The sequence below is a fragment of the Triplophysa dalaica genome, chromosome 6 (assembly GCF_015846415.1).
Source record: "Triplophysa dalaica isolate WHDGS20190420 chromosome 6, ASM1584641v1, whole genome shotgun sequence".
Classification (NCBI taxonomy): domain Eukaryota; kingdom Metazoa; phylum Chordata; class Actinopteri; order Cypriniformes; family Nemacheilidae; genus Triplophysa; species Triplophysa dalaica.
Genome location: NC_079547.1, coordinates 22,793,825 through 22,809,734, shown reverse-complemented (window position 1 = coordinate 22,809,734; position 15,910 = coordinate 22,793,825). Strand labels below are relative to the sequence as shown.

At 37.3% G+C, this 15,910-nt stretch overlaps 2 protein-coding genes across 2 annotated transcripts; one reads left to right on the top strand and one right to left on the bottom strand.

Moving 5' to 3' along the window:
• The first annotated feature begins 313 nt into the window (after positions 1-313).
• Positions 314-7,145, top strand: ergic3 (ERGIC and golgi 3). Its single transcript, XM_056751072.1, is given in 15 exon segments — positions 314-452; positions 764-834; positions 1,043-1,130; positions 1,514-1,633; positions 1,884-1,961; positions 1,964-1,976; positions 2,249-2,414; positions 2,497-2,554; positions 3,379-3,393; positions 3,738-3,769; positions 3,860-3,956; positions 5,682-5,746; positions 5,856-5,992; positions 6,133-6,188; positions 6,348-7,145. Coding segments are annotated over 15 exon segments (1,164 nt in total). The 5' UTR covers positions 314-364; the 3' UTR covers positions 6,428-7,145.
• On the bottom strand, positions 3,712-5,439 carry romo1 (reactive oxygen species modulator 1). Its single transcript, XM_056751073.1, has 3 exons — positions 5,301-5,439; positions 4,495-4,625; positions 3,712-4,369 (listed from the first exon to the last, which is right to left on the bottom strand). Exons 2-3 carry the CDS (start codon positions 4,623-4,625, stop codon positions 4,261-4,263), a joined length of 240 nt encoding a protein of 79 aa, XP_056607051.1. The 5' UTR covers positions 5,301-5,439; the 3' UTR covers positions 3,712-4,260.
• Positions 7,146-15,910: the final 8,765 nt, after the last annotated feature.

Sequence of the window (15,910 nt, the reverse complement as noted above, 5' to 3'; positions counted from 1 at the left end):
TCTTAATATACTTGCATAAAAACACAAGTTGTTTTTATAAACCGAAAATTAATACATTTAATACTTAAATTAATATATTATTAATTTGAGTAATGGTTTTAGTTTCTGTCAAGTGTCGAGATGCCAAGACAGTCCTACAGAAGTAGAATAAATTGATTTAAATTGTTTTTGAATGAGTATTAATGAATAAACAAATCAGTTCAAAATATTTCACTATTTTACTGCCAGTCTGCCACTAAATGAGGCGCCAGCTACGCGGTGGAATCTGGTTGGCTGAAGGACTTTCGTCACTTCCTTTGTGTCCCGGAAATGGGTCACTGGAATCCGATGTGACGGCTAGCTTTACCGCCGTACGAGAGGGAGAATGGACGCGTTAAATAAACTGAAACAATTTGACGCTTATCCCAAGACTCTGGAGGATTTTAGGATCAAAACATGTGGTGGAGCAACGGGTGAGTGAGAAAAACGTGCCGAGCGTCATTCATACAGACAAGCTCGTGAACTGAACAGGCTATTTATCATGAAGTCCTAAAATATGTGCATATACTTACATATTAAAATAATCATTTTTGACAAATAAACACAACGTGAAGGAGTCAGTCCTCTTCATAAATCCATAGACTCGACGATCCATGTCATTAAAATGATAGTTAAAGTGGCTCTGGTGTAAATGCCATCTATAAATGCACATAATGTAATTGTATGAATTATAATGTTGGGTCTGTTTTTTAATAAACATGTTCCTCCCTTACTCACTCAATAGTAACCATCATCAGTGGACTTATTATGCTGATCCTGTTCTTCTCTGAGCTCCAGTATTATCTGACTAAAGAGGTAAGTGTATGACTGGATATAAAAACATGTTCATATTGAATGTAACATTATGTGTATTTCTGTCTATTCTATACATGTGCATAATATTCAGTTTCTTTATCATGTTTTTTAATAAACAGCGCTTTTGTGCACTGTTGCATATTAAAAGAGATTGATCATAGATCAGTTTTATATAGTTCTACCTAACTGAGTGCGGTTTCGTTTTTAGGTTCATCCTGAACTATTTGTAGACACTTCTAGAGGAGACAAGCTCAGAATCAACATCGATGTTATATTTCCACATATGCCGTGTGCCTGTAAGTACACATTATGTTCTGTATATTTGGGTTTCCAACCGAAGTCCTTTTTTTTTTGGATACATTTTCTTTCTTTATTTGTCAGTATAACATCTTTTGGGGCTCTGTATTGTGAAATATGTTGCGTTTATTTTATCATTTACTTAGTTGAGCATAAACAATGTATCTTAAGTGATATTTACCTATACACATGACTGTGCTTAGGTGTCATAATATGAACATTAATGATTGATTGTAACCACAATTCAAAACAGTACAGGTATGCTACAGGACTTTGTCATCCAATAAAAAGTGAAAAACAAAATGTTATTGCCATCCAATAAAAAGATGGATGCTCTTCTTCTTTAAATGTATAAATGTACACCTCTGTTTTGGTTTGTCAGATCTAAGTATTGATGCCATGGATGTCGCCGGAGAGCAGCAGCTAGATGTCGAGCACAACCTGTTTAAACAAAGACTTGATAAAGATGCCCAGCCAGTCACATCAGAGGCTGAAAAACATGGTCAGCATCATCTTTTTTAAGTGCACGTCTGATATATGTTACTTTTAATATTTAATTGTAGAAATAAGACATATGCTATACCAGCAGAATGCACATTAGCTGCAAATGCATCTTGTTCTGAACTTTCTTGTTCTGAATTTTGATAAATCATTCTTGAAGATTTGCACATTTTCTTTAAAATAAAAATTACATTGTTCATTACATTCATAAAAATCAACACGTGACTTTGTCCATGCTGTTTTCTGTGCAGAGTTGGGTATAAAGGAGGAAGAGGTTTTTGATGCCAGTAAGTTGGATCCTGACCGCTGCGAGAGCTGTTATGGAGCAGAAACGAAGATTTAAAGTGAGTTCTTCCTGTTTGATAACCTACAACTCACTTATATAGCTGCTGTAGTACAAGGGATAAAAACAGCTCGTAGAGCCGGTCTGTCTACTCCTCCGAAACAGGTTCTAGACATCTTACTAGACAGATTACAGGTTGAATTTGTGACCTGACCATCCCCGACATCTGAAAGGAAATTCCTTTTGCCATCCGCCACATTTAATAGTTCTGCCATATATGAAGGTCTGCTAAATGGAAAAAATTATTTCAAGTTATAAACTTGTTGTCTACAGGTGTTGCAATACATGTGATGATGTTCGAGAGGCGTACCGGCGACGTGGCTGGGCTTTTAAGACTCCTGACAGCATTGAGCAATGTAAGAGAGAGGGGTTCAGCCAAAAGATGCAGGATCAGAAAAACGAGGGATGCCAAGTCTATGGTTTTCTAGAAGTTAATAAGGTAACATGCAAGATCCTAAGGGAACTTACAATGATACAGAATCGATGTTTAAAGAAAAATCACACAAAAAATATTTTTCCAGGTGGCTGGAAATTTCCATTTTGCTCCTGGAAAGAGCTTTCAGCAGTCTCACGTACATGGTAAACAACATCTAACTAATCCAACCAAGTCAAAGCTCTCTGGTCTGTGGCATAGGCACTGTTTAGCATATTTCAGGAAAGGATGACAAATTATAATAGCTTTTAACTCAAGTAAATGTGCCAGTATGCATCAGACCAGAAAGTGTGATTTGAATGCATGTCTTTCTCGCTCTGCCAAATGTTTAGAGTGAACAAATCTGTTCAGTGTCACAGTGACCGCATTCGTATTTTCTTACAAAATACAGAATGTGTTTACTTTCTCTGCCTTCTTTTTCACAGCAGTTGATCATTCAATGATCCTCAGCGTCTGTTATTTTTACTCAAGTTCTGCTTTATATCGAGCAGTTATCAGAGATTCTGAGATTCAGAATGAACAGTGCTTACTATCTGCTTTGTCTTTTCGTACGCAAGAATGCATTTAATACCCCCTGTGACCCTTGATGCTGTAAATCTATGCAGTTTCATTAATGAAATTAACCATTTTTGGGAAGTCTCTGTTTGTTTTGGGACACAGATAGTTGTCTATCCTTTCCAACCAAAGCTTGTAATTTTTCACAGTAACAAGGTACAGAACTAACAGCAGTTATGTTTGGACAAGCACAAGCTATTCTTCCAGTGCATATCAAATACTATTATGCACATATACGGAGCCTGAATTTATCAAGCAAATTGAAATATTTTCTGCAGGGCAAGACTCCCGCCCCCAATAAAACTATGTCTACTATTGGGATGAATTTTAAGCACCAGGGTTGTCAAAATGTCTTAAAAACTTTGCTTGCAGAAAACAAAACCAATTAAGTGACTATTTTCTCTTCTTTCTGCAGTGCATGCTGTGGAAAGTAAGTTTACCTTTTATATTTTAATACATCTTTATTTAAAGCCACTAGACCCACATTCTTTACATTTAAACTGCACTTACAGGTTAGAATTTACCTTGTTACTACATCAGTATATTTTCAACTCTTCTTTCTCCGTATATAATATGTGGTTTAGGATTTAACAAATAGTTTGTGATTTGATGTTGTGTTGGCTTTCTGAAGTGCCAATTAATTTTTCATGATTTTCATCAGTCGATATATCTGTGACTTAAGATGCTATTGCTTTGCATTAAAAATGGTTTATTTGTCTAACTTACAGAAAACTCTTATTAGAATTGATTAATTATTCATTTCTTTATTTTTAGTACATGATCTGCAGAGTTTTGGACTGGACAATGTAAGTGGATTCAAAGCTGTGAACTTGCTATTACGTGTGTCTGCCATCATCCACATTAGACCTCATTGAATTTTCTTGGTTTTAATGTAGATCAACATGACACACTTCATCAAACATCTTTCATTCGGCAAAGATTACCCTGGAATCGTCAACCCTTTAGATGGTACCAATGTAGAAGCACCTCAAGGTCAGTGAATGCTGTTTTTATGACTAACTAAAAATCTGACAGCAGAATACAGTCTATTCATGCTGTGTAGTGTCCAGGATGAACAACCAAAGAGTCACTGTATAGGCAACTCTAGTTCAAATCCATCTGGTTGACCTTAACCTGCATTTAAATGATCATAATCTAACATCTAGATTTTACGATGAGCTCAGGGTCTACAGAAAATCCCTCTTTTTATTGAAACCTGCGTCCTTGAAGATGTGTCATCAAATCAATTAATCCAGAAATTATTTAATGTCCCAAAGAGGTGAATTTTAGTGTAAACTCAGCAGCGGATGCCCATCCCGATCGCCATGAAGGTTCCAAACGTGCCTCCGCTTTGCATCATAGTTTTCCCAACTCCTCCCATCAACTCTCGACCCCTCATGCCGATCCTGGACAGAACAAAAAAGAACAAATGAATGCGAAGTGCATCAGTTAGCCATATTGTAATACAATGGCAGTTTATTAACATGTTCATTACATTAAACTGCTGATTGATATATAGTTTACATCCTACCTGAGACAGGAGAAGGATCCGAACATAGCGCCAGCAGCCATGCCCACTGCGAAACCCATCATGAAGCCCATCTTCACTCGGTCAAAGCAGTTGGGCTGAGCCTGGCCATACGATCCTACTGACACCGGCATCTATAGAGAACAAAATACCGGCTGTTTCAAGCGAACACTACCAGGACAAATGCTTTCAAGATAGTATATTTGATAGACATTTATTTATTGAATTAATATCCCAAAATTTAATATTTATATATTATATTTTTGGGGAAACTACCTGGTCTACCAAGACAAGACTACCTGGTCTATCCAGACAGTGTATATATGATAGCTGATTTAAAGTTGAATGAATTTTGAATATAACAAAATTTACTTGAAAAAATATCTTTATTAACAGCACATTAACAAAGTTTTGTAAGCTTGCACCTGTCTGGGTGGAACCCCTTTTGCAAACTTGGAATGCTGCCTACCTATGTAGGGTGTGTTGGCATAAATATGATGCTGTCTACCCCAAACAACGACTAGATGATTTCATAAAGCCCACAATTGTGATTTTACGAGGTTTTGGGACAGCCAGACCACAGATTAACTAGACAGCTACGTATTACATAAGAACAAGAATTAGCTCGTTTTTCTAAATATATTTTACAAAAACATACTGTTTATATAATACACAAAATGTGCACGTGAATCGTGTGATCTTGTTAGATGTCATCAAGGTCTGGCCTTGAACGAATAACTCATCGAGACGCACATGTGAAACGCGCTCGTCAAACTGTGAAGAGATTTATCAGAAGAAAGACTGCTTACCTCGCTTAAATCTGTTATATTAGTTAGTGGATTTAATAGTCTTCTTACAGCTTCGGTCCTGTTCAATATTTGCTGTAGCACTCTATCACACGGACGCCATTACTCAACAGGAAGTGCTATATACATAAGCGGAGAATAGAGGGATTAAAGTTTTGAGCGCCCTCTAGCAGCACGGCGGCGCATTGCATGTACAAATCTTGCTTTTTTATCTTGACATTTTCTTTGTATAACAATAATGATACTTGTTCTTATATTTATAAATATTAAACACTTTAATATAAACATTAAGTATGCATTTTATAAACAGTTAGTGCAGGAGTGACGGGGTGTTCAGTTGAGAGAGCAAGAGCTTGATTTATGTGCCCTTTTGTTTTTTTACAGCTTCAATGATGTATCAGTATTTCGTCAAAATTGTTCCAACAATATATGTTAAAGGAGATGGGGAGGTAAGTGTAAGTAAACAATAAGTGATATATTTCAATTGTTTTATTTTTGATGGAGATATGTTGGGGCATTAGTGAAATCGAAACTTAGCGCATGGTCCTGTGTTATTAGGTGGTTAAAACAAACCAGTTTTCAGTGACAAGACACGAAAAAGTAGCCAACGGACTGATTGGAGATCAGGGTTTACCTGGTGTGTTTGTGCTTTATGAGCTGTCTCCAATGATGGTCAAATTCACAGAGAAGCAGAGGTATGTTTCAGTAGCATTATCTGAGCGTCTGCTGCTTGCTTTCATAGCTTATTTATGTTAAAGACTATTTACTTTTGACTTATCTCAATAAAGTGCATGTATTTTATATTTAAGTAATGTATAAATGTTTGTCTCCTCAGATCTTTCACCCATTTCTTAACAGGAGTCTGTGCTATTATAGGTGGTGTTTTCACAGGTAACCTTCTATTCCATCTTCCAAATGAAAAAGAATTTGTGTCAGAAATATAGTTTTTAGAACAAATCGAGGGGTACTGAAGAGCTATCCAGACTGTTTTTAAAGCAAACTGATGTTTTGTGTTGATGTCTCACTTCCTCCTTTTTGATATTCTTTTAGTTGCTGGGCTTATTGATTCTTTGATATACCACTCAGCAAGAGCCATTCAGAAGAAGATTGAACTGGGAAAAGCATCCTAGCATCACAAGGACATATTAGATGCCTAATATTCTGAAAAAGCTCTGTGTTAAAGGGAAGATGCCACAATAAAAGCCCCAGACTGTTTTCACATGTGGCCACAGAGCAGCATCCATCGACATGCCCATTCCCTTCAAACAAGCACAGGATCTGCACAAGGACCTGTGCCGGCCAACTGCGGATCTTAAGGAATTTAAACTTGTTTGTATATTAGAGATAAGTTATGTATCGGAAGTTCAGCTCTAAAAATCGAATTGTTCTCTTTGAGGTTTGGTCTTCTGTTGTGTTTCACCGATTTGATTTGAATCATTTGATCTAATTGTCTTACCTGATCACGACCCAGTGTTTTTCCGACTAAACCAGCAGCTTTGATTGAATTTGGTCCAAAATAAAATGAGGAACGGAAAGCCTTTTTATAACTGTAAAGTCAACCGGAACGCTGTTCAGTCCTCAAGCACACAAACATCATACGGAAACACAGACTACTGTCGGTTCAGGTGTCTTTTGTTGTCATGGTATTTGCACCCTTATCTCTTAATTCAGGGGCCTGGGTGTGTATGTGCGTGTTTTTGAGCGTGTATGCAGACGGGTGTCTGGGTAATTTGAGTGAATGTTTCTTTTGTGTTGTTGGCGGATTCTCTCGTGTGCGGGACAGATGTATTTATATTTTGATTGTGCGAAAACGTTTTTAAGATGAAATAAGTGTAACACTGAACTTTTTACGGCTTGTTCGCATTTGGTGTCGTTTCGTCAAAAACAGTTGGGACATGTTTGATGTTCTTTCCCTCTTTTAAAATGGCCAATAGCTTTTAGTTCACCTCACAGCCTGGGATAGGATGAGAAGCTTGAAGTGCAGAATGATGTCATAAAAATCATCGCTACAACTTGGTGAAGTAAGCGATTTTGTGTTTTGAATGCGTTCTGTATATCCTTTCCATGCAGATGGATGATAGCCTTAAAGTCATCTTGCAATCAAAAATTCTAATTATTTCACACAGTGTTGCGTGTTGCAGTAAATATTATATGGGGAATTCCAGCGTTATGGAAGTGACATTTTGCGTATGGACGTGACATAAAAATGCTCAGAGAATTAATTTGTTACCAATATATTGAACCATCTGTTTATATTTTACATCTGTATATACCCTCGTTGATAGAGTCTTAATATAAAAAAATGTCAGTCTATTATAAAGTATATATTTTTTAAAGGGAAAAAAACATGCGTTCTGGATGTGACAAAAAAAGGATGGGTTTTTGGGAGACGATAGACTTTGTAGGATTTCTGAAAGATAAAATTCACAATCTTGAAGCAATAAAACCAGATGAATGGAGAAGGGGTACCTTTATAGAAAACATAAAATAGTTACTTTATATTCATTTTCATGTGTCCATTTATGAGAAATATGTAGCGTTATGAATTTGACAATCCTGAAAATATCACTTACCTGACTATGAAAAATCATGCATAAAAAATAAAACAAATGCTTTACAAATTCTAAGAGAGATCTCACATGGGTATTTGTACCACCTGATACAATCTGTGCTGTTAAAGCATAAACAGGTAAAACAAAATAATAATGGTTAGGTTGACATTTTGGAGGTTGACATTTTCACGGAATTGCCCATGTATGATTTTTCCATGCACACCATTATTTTTTCAAAATTCATCTGCACTTGTAATCTTGTAATCAAAAACATTAAGCTCCTCTCAACACCATCTCTGCACCACATGATGTCAGCAACAAAAAAAGGTAGGACTATACTGACTGTCCAATGGCCAGGCGTTTTTAGCCCTCCCTTCCAGGCACAACTTACAACAAACCAATAAAAATACCTTTAAAGGCACCATGAAACGTTTTTTTTCTATTTTGTGAAGTATAGCCGGGCTTCTGAAATTAGAAAAAAAATGTAAAGCGCTATATTATAGGTCACTCTCTGACTTTTGTTATGTAATAATTATTTCATGTGACTGATCCAGTGACCTTTTCATGTAAATCCTTTCCAACAGAACAAAGAACATATTGTGTGGTTATGATCTGTATCTTTCTGTTTGGCCACTAGAGGGAGCCCTTGTATTCTTCTGCAGGACAGGAAGTTACAGTTCACTCATTTCTTCTTGGGATATAACAGTTTGGGAAACAGTTTATAGCAGTCTGCAGTGAGTAATTTCCGGGATGTGTGTCATAACCGACTTCAAAAAAAAACTTAAATGGGTTTTGCAGTGTTGCTGTACGTCAAAATGGGGGATGTTTGGGGGTAACTGCAGACTGAATTTGACTTTTGTTTAATTCGTTCCATGTGAAAGCTTTTTCCTCAGACTTGTGTTTCCAGTCAGGGTGAACAAACCCAGACATTTAAACATGAGCCAACAGGTTCATATTTACCTACATTGCAAGCCAGTGTGCATTGAATGTATATTTAGGCATTTTGCCAAATTTTAAAACTAACTGCCCATATTTATCTGCATAGATTTAGAGAGTTCTTGGCCGGCAGAATTTCACCACCAATTGTTTTCAGTCTGGCACGGGGGTTTTCCACATGCCTGTACAATAGGGAACCAAGGGGAAATCGGACAATTTTTTGCAACATGAGGAAGGATTCAAAGTTTGCAAACGTCGCAAAATTGATGCAGACTCTAATATTAAATGTGCTGTGCCATACTGATTCAATGTCTGATGAGTCTGATAATGCAGGTCTATATCGTTGTGAAACAAAGAGGGAGGGGAGGAACAGATTAAAGAGGAACAGAAGGACAGTTCTAAGAAAAGATGCTGTTGGGGATTTGAGTTTGACAGCCAGTGAAACGAGACCAATATCTATTGTCATTAAAATCATTTGACCCCTTATTCAAAGTGGCAGCATTGATTTGAAATGGACATGATGTAGAAATCTTTACGTGGTCATTTAAATTTAGCACACCATCTTGAAAAAAGGACTGAAAGATCTGAAAAGAGCTTGTAGTTCAGCACAGAAACGATACCAAATATTTTAAATGACATCTATCTGTTTTTCAATGTTATGCTATTATTGCAATGACAGGTCCATGTTGGTTCATCTATATGACATAGGGTTGTTAAAGGGGTAGTTCATCCAAAAATGAAATTTCAAACCTGTATGACTAAGAAGACAATTTGAAGAATCTCTGTAACCAAACAACAGGGGTCCCCATTGACTTCCATTGTATGGACACAAAACTACCAAGACAAAAAAAAGTCATACAGGTTTTGAATGACATAAAGGATGGCAAAATCTATTGAAGGATTAACTATCCCTTTAACTATTTTCCAGACCAGTTTTTTTAAATATGGATGCTAATTTGCTTTCTAAAACTGTTGAACACAAAGAGAACCATTTGGAAGAGTCGCAAGGGTCCTAACCAAATAAATAATTGATGGAAAAGGCGGTGATGTCATTAATCGCAGAGCGTGCACCGCACACTAGCCGCTCCTCACGTCACGATCCTTGAAACCTCAGCATCCCTGTCAATGATGATGGATGAGGGACACAGGAGGAAAAATCAAACTGAATTTAAAGCATCGCTTGACTTCGTCCCTCCCTATAATCTGCGGCTAATCTCTCCCATATAAATTTATCCAAGCGTGCTTTGAGATGCAGATCATTAAAGAAAGACAGAACATCAGGGCTGGAAGCTTATGCAAATGCACGATGCTTCATGTGAAGCTTATTGATTGGTCATGTGACCACCTGGGGTATTGAGGAAACCAAGGAGACTTGCAGTCTGTGCATATAGAGGACCAGCGGAGAGACAGCAGGGCTCACTCCACCGCTGAAGTGTTTGGTTATGCGCATAGAACAGAAGTTAGTGAGCAGTTACCACTGATAGGCCGTTACACGCCCGGGATGATGGGACAGCTGTTACAGCACAGCTCAATCATTCATTGGCGGTTCAGAAAGACACCGAATTGCCCATCAATCTTTCTGAGATAATAGTCATTATAGGCCAATTGACTCTTGGGTTGATAAGTTGACATTATGAAATATACGTTACAAAACAACACAGTATGAGGTATTAAGACTGTAAGGCCACCTGTATGATGATCAGTGTCATACATCTTTAGGTTAAAACAAAATGGCTGTATATTTCAACTTTTGTTTTTAATCTTGGCGATTCATTGTGTAAGTGTAAGAAAAATGTATGTTGCCATGGTCACATTATTTTTCTACAGTGTAGTATCCTCTGCAGGCTGAAGAAGTATGAGATCACAAGAAATATTACTTTATATTTCTTGTTGTTTCTTGAATCTATTGACAGAAATGCAATAAAACATACATAACTGTGTTCAGAGGTGTATAAAGACCTTACATAACGAAGCGTTATGTTTTCATTACCTTACACTGATTTATTTCTATCCATTTATTTCTATCACGTCCCCTGACATGAATTTCGTCATATTGTTTTTACAGTAGCCATAAACGGTCAAACGATTTGTAAATACAGTATGTACTTCCACAAAGAAGCAATAACGTGATGACATCTTAGTCCTGGTGAGCCACCGCAGTCCTTCGAAGTGCATTTCGCAACTTCGCTGCTAGATGTGACAAAATTTCATTTACTGGACCCGTTAATAAAAGTTTTCACTAGAGTTTGGCGCTGTTTGTAAAAACCAAACCTGATCTCGCAAGAATTCTGGACTATTTTTGGAGGTGGATATCTATGAATTCGTACGACGTGAATCCTACGAAAACGTACGATTATTAAAAAAGCAATGCTGAAGCCCCTCCCCTAACCACAACCCTAAACCTTACATCACTGGGGCAAAGCAAATCGTACTACAACATACGAGTATGATCGTACAAATTTATACGAATTAGAAATAGTCACACATTCCAATGAGATTGTGTTGAAAAACCTGATCATTAAAGCATTCCCAGCATGATTTAAAGATGTTCATGACTGTCGTTTTTTGGTTGAACAGAAGAAATAAAATATGAATTTGTGTGAATTTCTGACCCTGGTCTTAAGGGTAATCTTTTTTTAAATTGAGATTTTTTACATCCTCTGAAAGCTTTCTATTGATTTATAGTTTGTTAGGATAAGGCATATCTGGCGGAGATACAGCTGTTTAAAACTCTGGAATCTGAGGATGCAATAAATGGAAATATTGAGAAAATTGACCTTTGAAGTAGTTAATCAGAGGCGCTTTAGCAGGCCATCCAGTCACAAAAATTTATATATTTAGGGTAGGAAATGCACAAAATACTTCATGGAACATGATCTTTACTTAACATTATTTTTGGCATGAAACAAAAATTGATAATTTCGACCCATACGATTTATTTTTGGCTACCACTGAAAATGTTCGCGTGCTACATAAGACATCTAATTTTTCTTTATTTTTTCTGCCTGAACTTATTCTTTAAAATCTGTGTTGAACTATATCCGTGTTTCGTTTCTTTCCAGCATTTAAAAAACATTCCCATGACCCGTTCCCTTTTCCCATGACTAGTTTTAGGTTGGAGGTGTGTCATGGGCTTGTTTTCCAGGGATCCCGCGTACTGAATAAATACCATAAATACCTTGAGTTCATTGTATGCTTCTTTCAATGTGAGTCAAATGAATAAAAATATACATAACTAGGTATGTGTCTTTAAACTCAAAGTCTTCTAAACGTTGGTAAATACAGTACAAAAGATCTCTCTAAGAGAGCGGAGTGTTGTAATCTAGGGTAGAAGTGAAACCAAGTTATGTAATTCACATGGGGAGGTGAACATATGCATGTGAGCACCGCAGGACATTGTGATGCAATCCGAACTGTATTTATTGCAAATCCACAGCCCTGATTCTCAAAGCTATCCAAACATTTGTGCATTGCTTTTATTTCAATTTGTGATTTTACTGTAGTCCAACAGGGCTCAACATTTCTTTTGTGCAAAGGGATAGGCTATATAACGCCTCAGGGTCATTCTTTAACGATCTGAAATAACACAAGTGCTTTATGAAAGTGTCAGTCTGTAAAATTATCAGTCGTCAGAAGTTGACAGGAAAATACGGTTTGCATCTCGGCTACTTTAAGAACCTCACAAATGGATTAAAGACTAAAAAGGAAATTGCAATCCTGAAACGAATGCATCGTGAGCGGTCTTGTGATTTCAAGACTCAAAAATGTAGAAGCGCAAATGCAGTAATGTAAAGGCCAAAGTTTGCCATTATAAGACAGCGTTCAGCGTACAGTGAGACATTGTTTCTGGGAAGTCGGAGATCCCAGGGAATGAAGGGTTCAGTGAATGCGGGATGGCACGCGTGGCGTCGAATTGCGGGTCAGTTGTGGTCACCAAATGCTATGGGGCAACTGTGCCAACTCTTTTCCCTATATGGTCAAGAGAAACGGATGTGGTGTTCAATGTTCTGCTGATTCAGGGCCCCCCTGGCATCTGTGGTAGCTTCACAGGGTCTTTTTTACACACGGTGCTCGGTCTAAATTTGGGTGTACTACAGTCATGCCCTCTCTCACCTATCTGATTTCACTCCACTTTAAATCAAGTTCTCCCCTCGATCTTAGGTCACCTCTCTGTTTCTCTCTCTCTCTGTAGTCTGGCTTTTCCTGCATTGCTTTTCCCCGACACTCTTTACTATCTAGAATTCCTAGAACTATACTGATGGGAACATTCAAGGAAGAGGCTCAAATACGATCCTCCCCTTCACATTCCTGCTGAACACTCATGTGGGTGCCATGTGAATTTCACAGAAGGAGATTTAAACGCTGCCGGTGTTTGCCTCTCATAAATTTTCCGCTCAAGAAAGCTCAACCCAAAACTCAAGTACCTTCAAAGAAATTTCTGTCTGTTATTTATGGAAAATGCCCATCATTCCTGTCATTTTTGTAACTGATATAAAATCACAATCTTTAAAAATGGGTTTTTCAGACGAGGAAAACGTTAAGGTACTTGCTGTACGCTGTTTGTAGGAAAGTGCCAAAAGATTCTTAAAGGGACAGTTCACCCACACAAGAAAATTCTTTCATCATTTACTCACCCTCTTGTCATTTCTTCTGCCGAACACAAAAGAAGATATTTTGAAGAAAGCTGGTAACCGAAATGCGGCGCTACCCATTTACCTCTATTGTATGGACACAAAACCAATGCAAGTGAATGGGTGCCAGTTAACAACATTCTACAAACTATCTTTTGTGTTCTACGGAAGAATGTCATGCAGGTTTGAAAGTTTGAGAGTTTTCATTTTTAGGTGGACTGTCCCTTTAAGGACTGATTTGCTTCATCTAGCAGCGATGACCTTGACTCGCACTGTCTGCTGTAAACGCATACGTGGAACCCTCAAGGAATTTCATATCTGGACATAGTTTGAAGTTTCTCTTAGGAACCCTCTCTAATGGAGAGTTTCCCTACTCACATAAACAGATGTTTCTTATAGAGAGACTGGAGGGCTGTTGTGTGCGCGCGTGTTTGCATCTGTTTTTCATTCTAATACTGAGCTCCTTCTGTTCCTCTAGTTGTCTCAGATGGACATGCGTGTGTGTTCAATGACATTTTGCATCCTCAATCTTTGCATAAGCCTTGAAGGCGCTCAAGTATTTCTAAAACAAACCAATGATGTATTGCAAGCATTTTTCAACTCGGAGTTGGGTGGATTTTAGTAGTGGTACAGTAGCTTTTGCTCGGACTCAGGTTTGAGGGCTTGAACGAAGCCCAACCGGTGACGAAACTTTATTTGTGTGACAGATATGATCATGATGACACTGGGATGATAGCATGAAATGAACTGTCATATATTTCCCCTCAAGTTGTTGCAAATCTAAATAACTTTTAGATATTTAGAGAAAGATATTTGAAAGAATGCTTGTATCAGTTCTTGGCCACCATTGACTAGTATAGGAAAAATTGATTTATACATTTCTTTGTTCTGTTGAACACAAAAGAAGTTGAATGTAGAGAAGACAACAGTTCTGGGACACTTTTGACTACCAATGTCATTTTCTCTACTAGGGTAGTCAACGGTGGCCAAGAACTGTTGGGTTACAAGCATTTTTATCCAGATTTGACAACTGTACTTATAGATTTCAAAACAGTTAAATTCTATAAAGGTTTTGATTTTGAATTTAGTTAAACATACACATGAGTGATTTGTTTAATAAAAAAAAGTAGTATTGGTATTGTATAACATTATAATAAATGCTTTAGCCATGGTTTCGATGAAGCTTTTTGAAATGTAATGCGAGTTCTATTCAGTCAGTCTATCTAAAAGAAATAAGCGTTGCATAAGTAACGTTCAGAACTGCTGTAGTGGCTGATTCATCCCCCTTTGAGGGGCCCGTGCTATAGACTTAACAGTTAGTGGTATGTGGTCAAATTGACATGTATCAAAAGCAGAAGTGAAACCTGTCACGGCAGAAAGAGTAACAGTAAACTCGGTCTGCTTCTTTGAAACTCTTGAATGAATATTTTTATTTTACTAGACGATTATGATTTCTCAGTAGGTTTATGCCTAAAATCTTTTAATAATAAAATGAATATGTCATCTATGTTTAATACATAAAGTTGATCAAACAGTTAAACTGGACGGTATAGTGAACCATTGAAGAAAGAAAGAAAGAAAGAAAGAAAGGAGAAAATGGATGGATCAAAAAAGAAAGATGGATGGATGAGTGGGTGGATGGATGGATTGATAGACGAATGGATAGATGGGTGGATGGATGAAAAAAACAAGAAAAGAAAGAAAGAGAGCAAGAAAATGGATGGATGAATGGATGGATGAAAAAAGAAAGATGGATGGATGGATGAATGAGTGGGTGGATGGATTGATAGACGAATGGATGGACGAATGGATGGATGAAAAAAGAAAGAAAGAAAGAGAGCAAGAAAATGGATGGATGAATGGATGGATGAAAAAAGAAAGATGGATGGATGGATGAGTGGGTGGATGGATGGATTGATAGACGAATGGATGGATGAGTGGATGGATAAAAAAAGAAAGAAAGAAAATGGATGAATGGAGTGATGAAAAAAGAAAGATGGATGGATGGATGGTTAAATGGATGGATGGATGGATGGATGAGTGGGTGGATGTATTGATAGACGAATGGATGGATGAGAGGACGGATGAAAAAAGAAAGAAAGAAAGAAAGAAAATGGATGGATGAATGGATGGATGAAAAAAGAAAGCTGGATGGATGAGTGGATGAGTGGATGAGTGGTTGAGTGTGTGGATGGATGGATTGATAGACAAATGGATGGATGAGTGGATGGATGAAAGAAAAAAAGAAAGAAAATGGATGGATGAAAAAAGAAAGATGGATGGGATGGTCCAATGAATGGATGGATGAGTGGGTGGATGGATGGATGAATAGACGGATGGATGGATGAAAAATGAAGATTTTAAATCAGAATTGTCATAAATATACACATTAATTCATTCCTTCATGCTTTATCCATGGCAATTTACAAATGAGGAAGCCTTATATGAGCCAAAATGTTCACTATTTTCCAATAAAAAGTTAAAAACTTCAAAA

Coding starts and splice junctions, on each gene's coding strand:
- romo1 (XM_056751073.1), bottom strand. CDS start 4,625: ATGCCGGTGTCAGTAGGATCGTATGGCCAGGCTCAGCCCAACTGCTTT. Junction 4,370..4,494: donor GGATCCTTCTCCTGTCTCAG/GTAGGATGTAAA, acceptor TGTTCTGTCCAG/GATCGGCATGAGGGGTCGAG.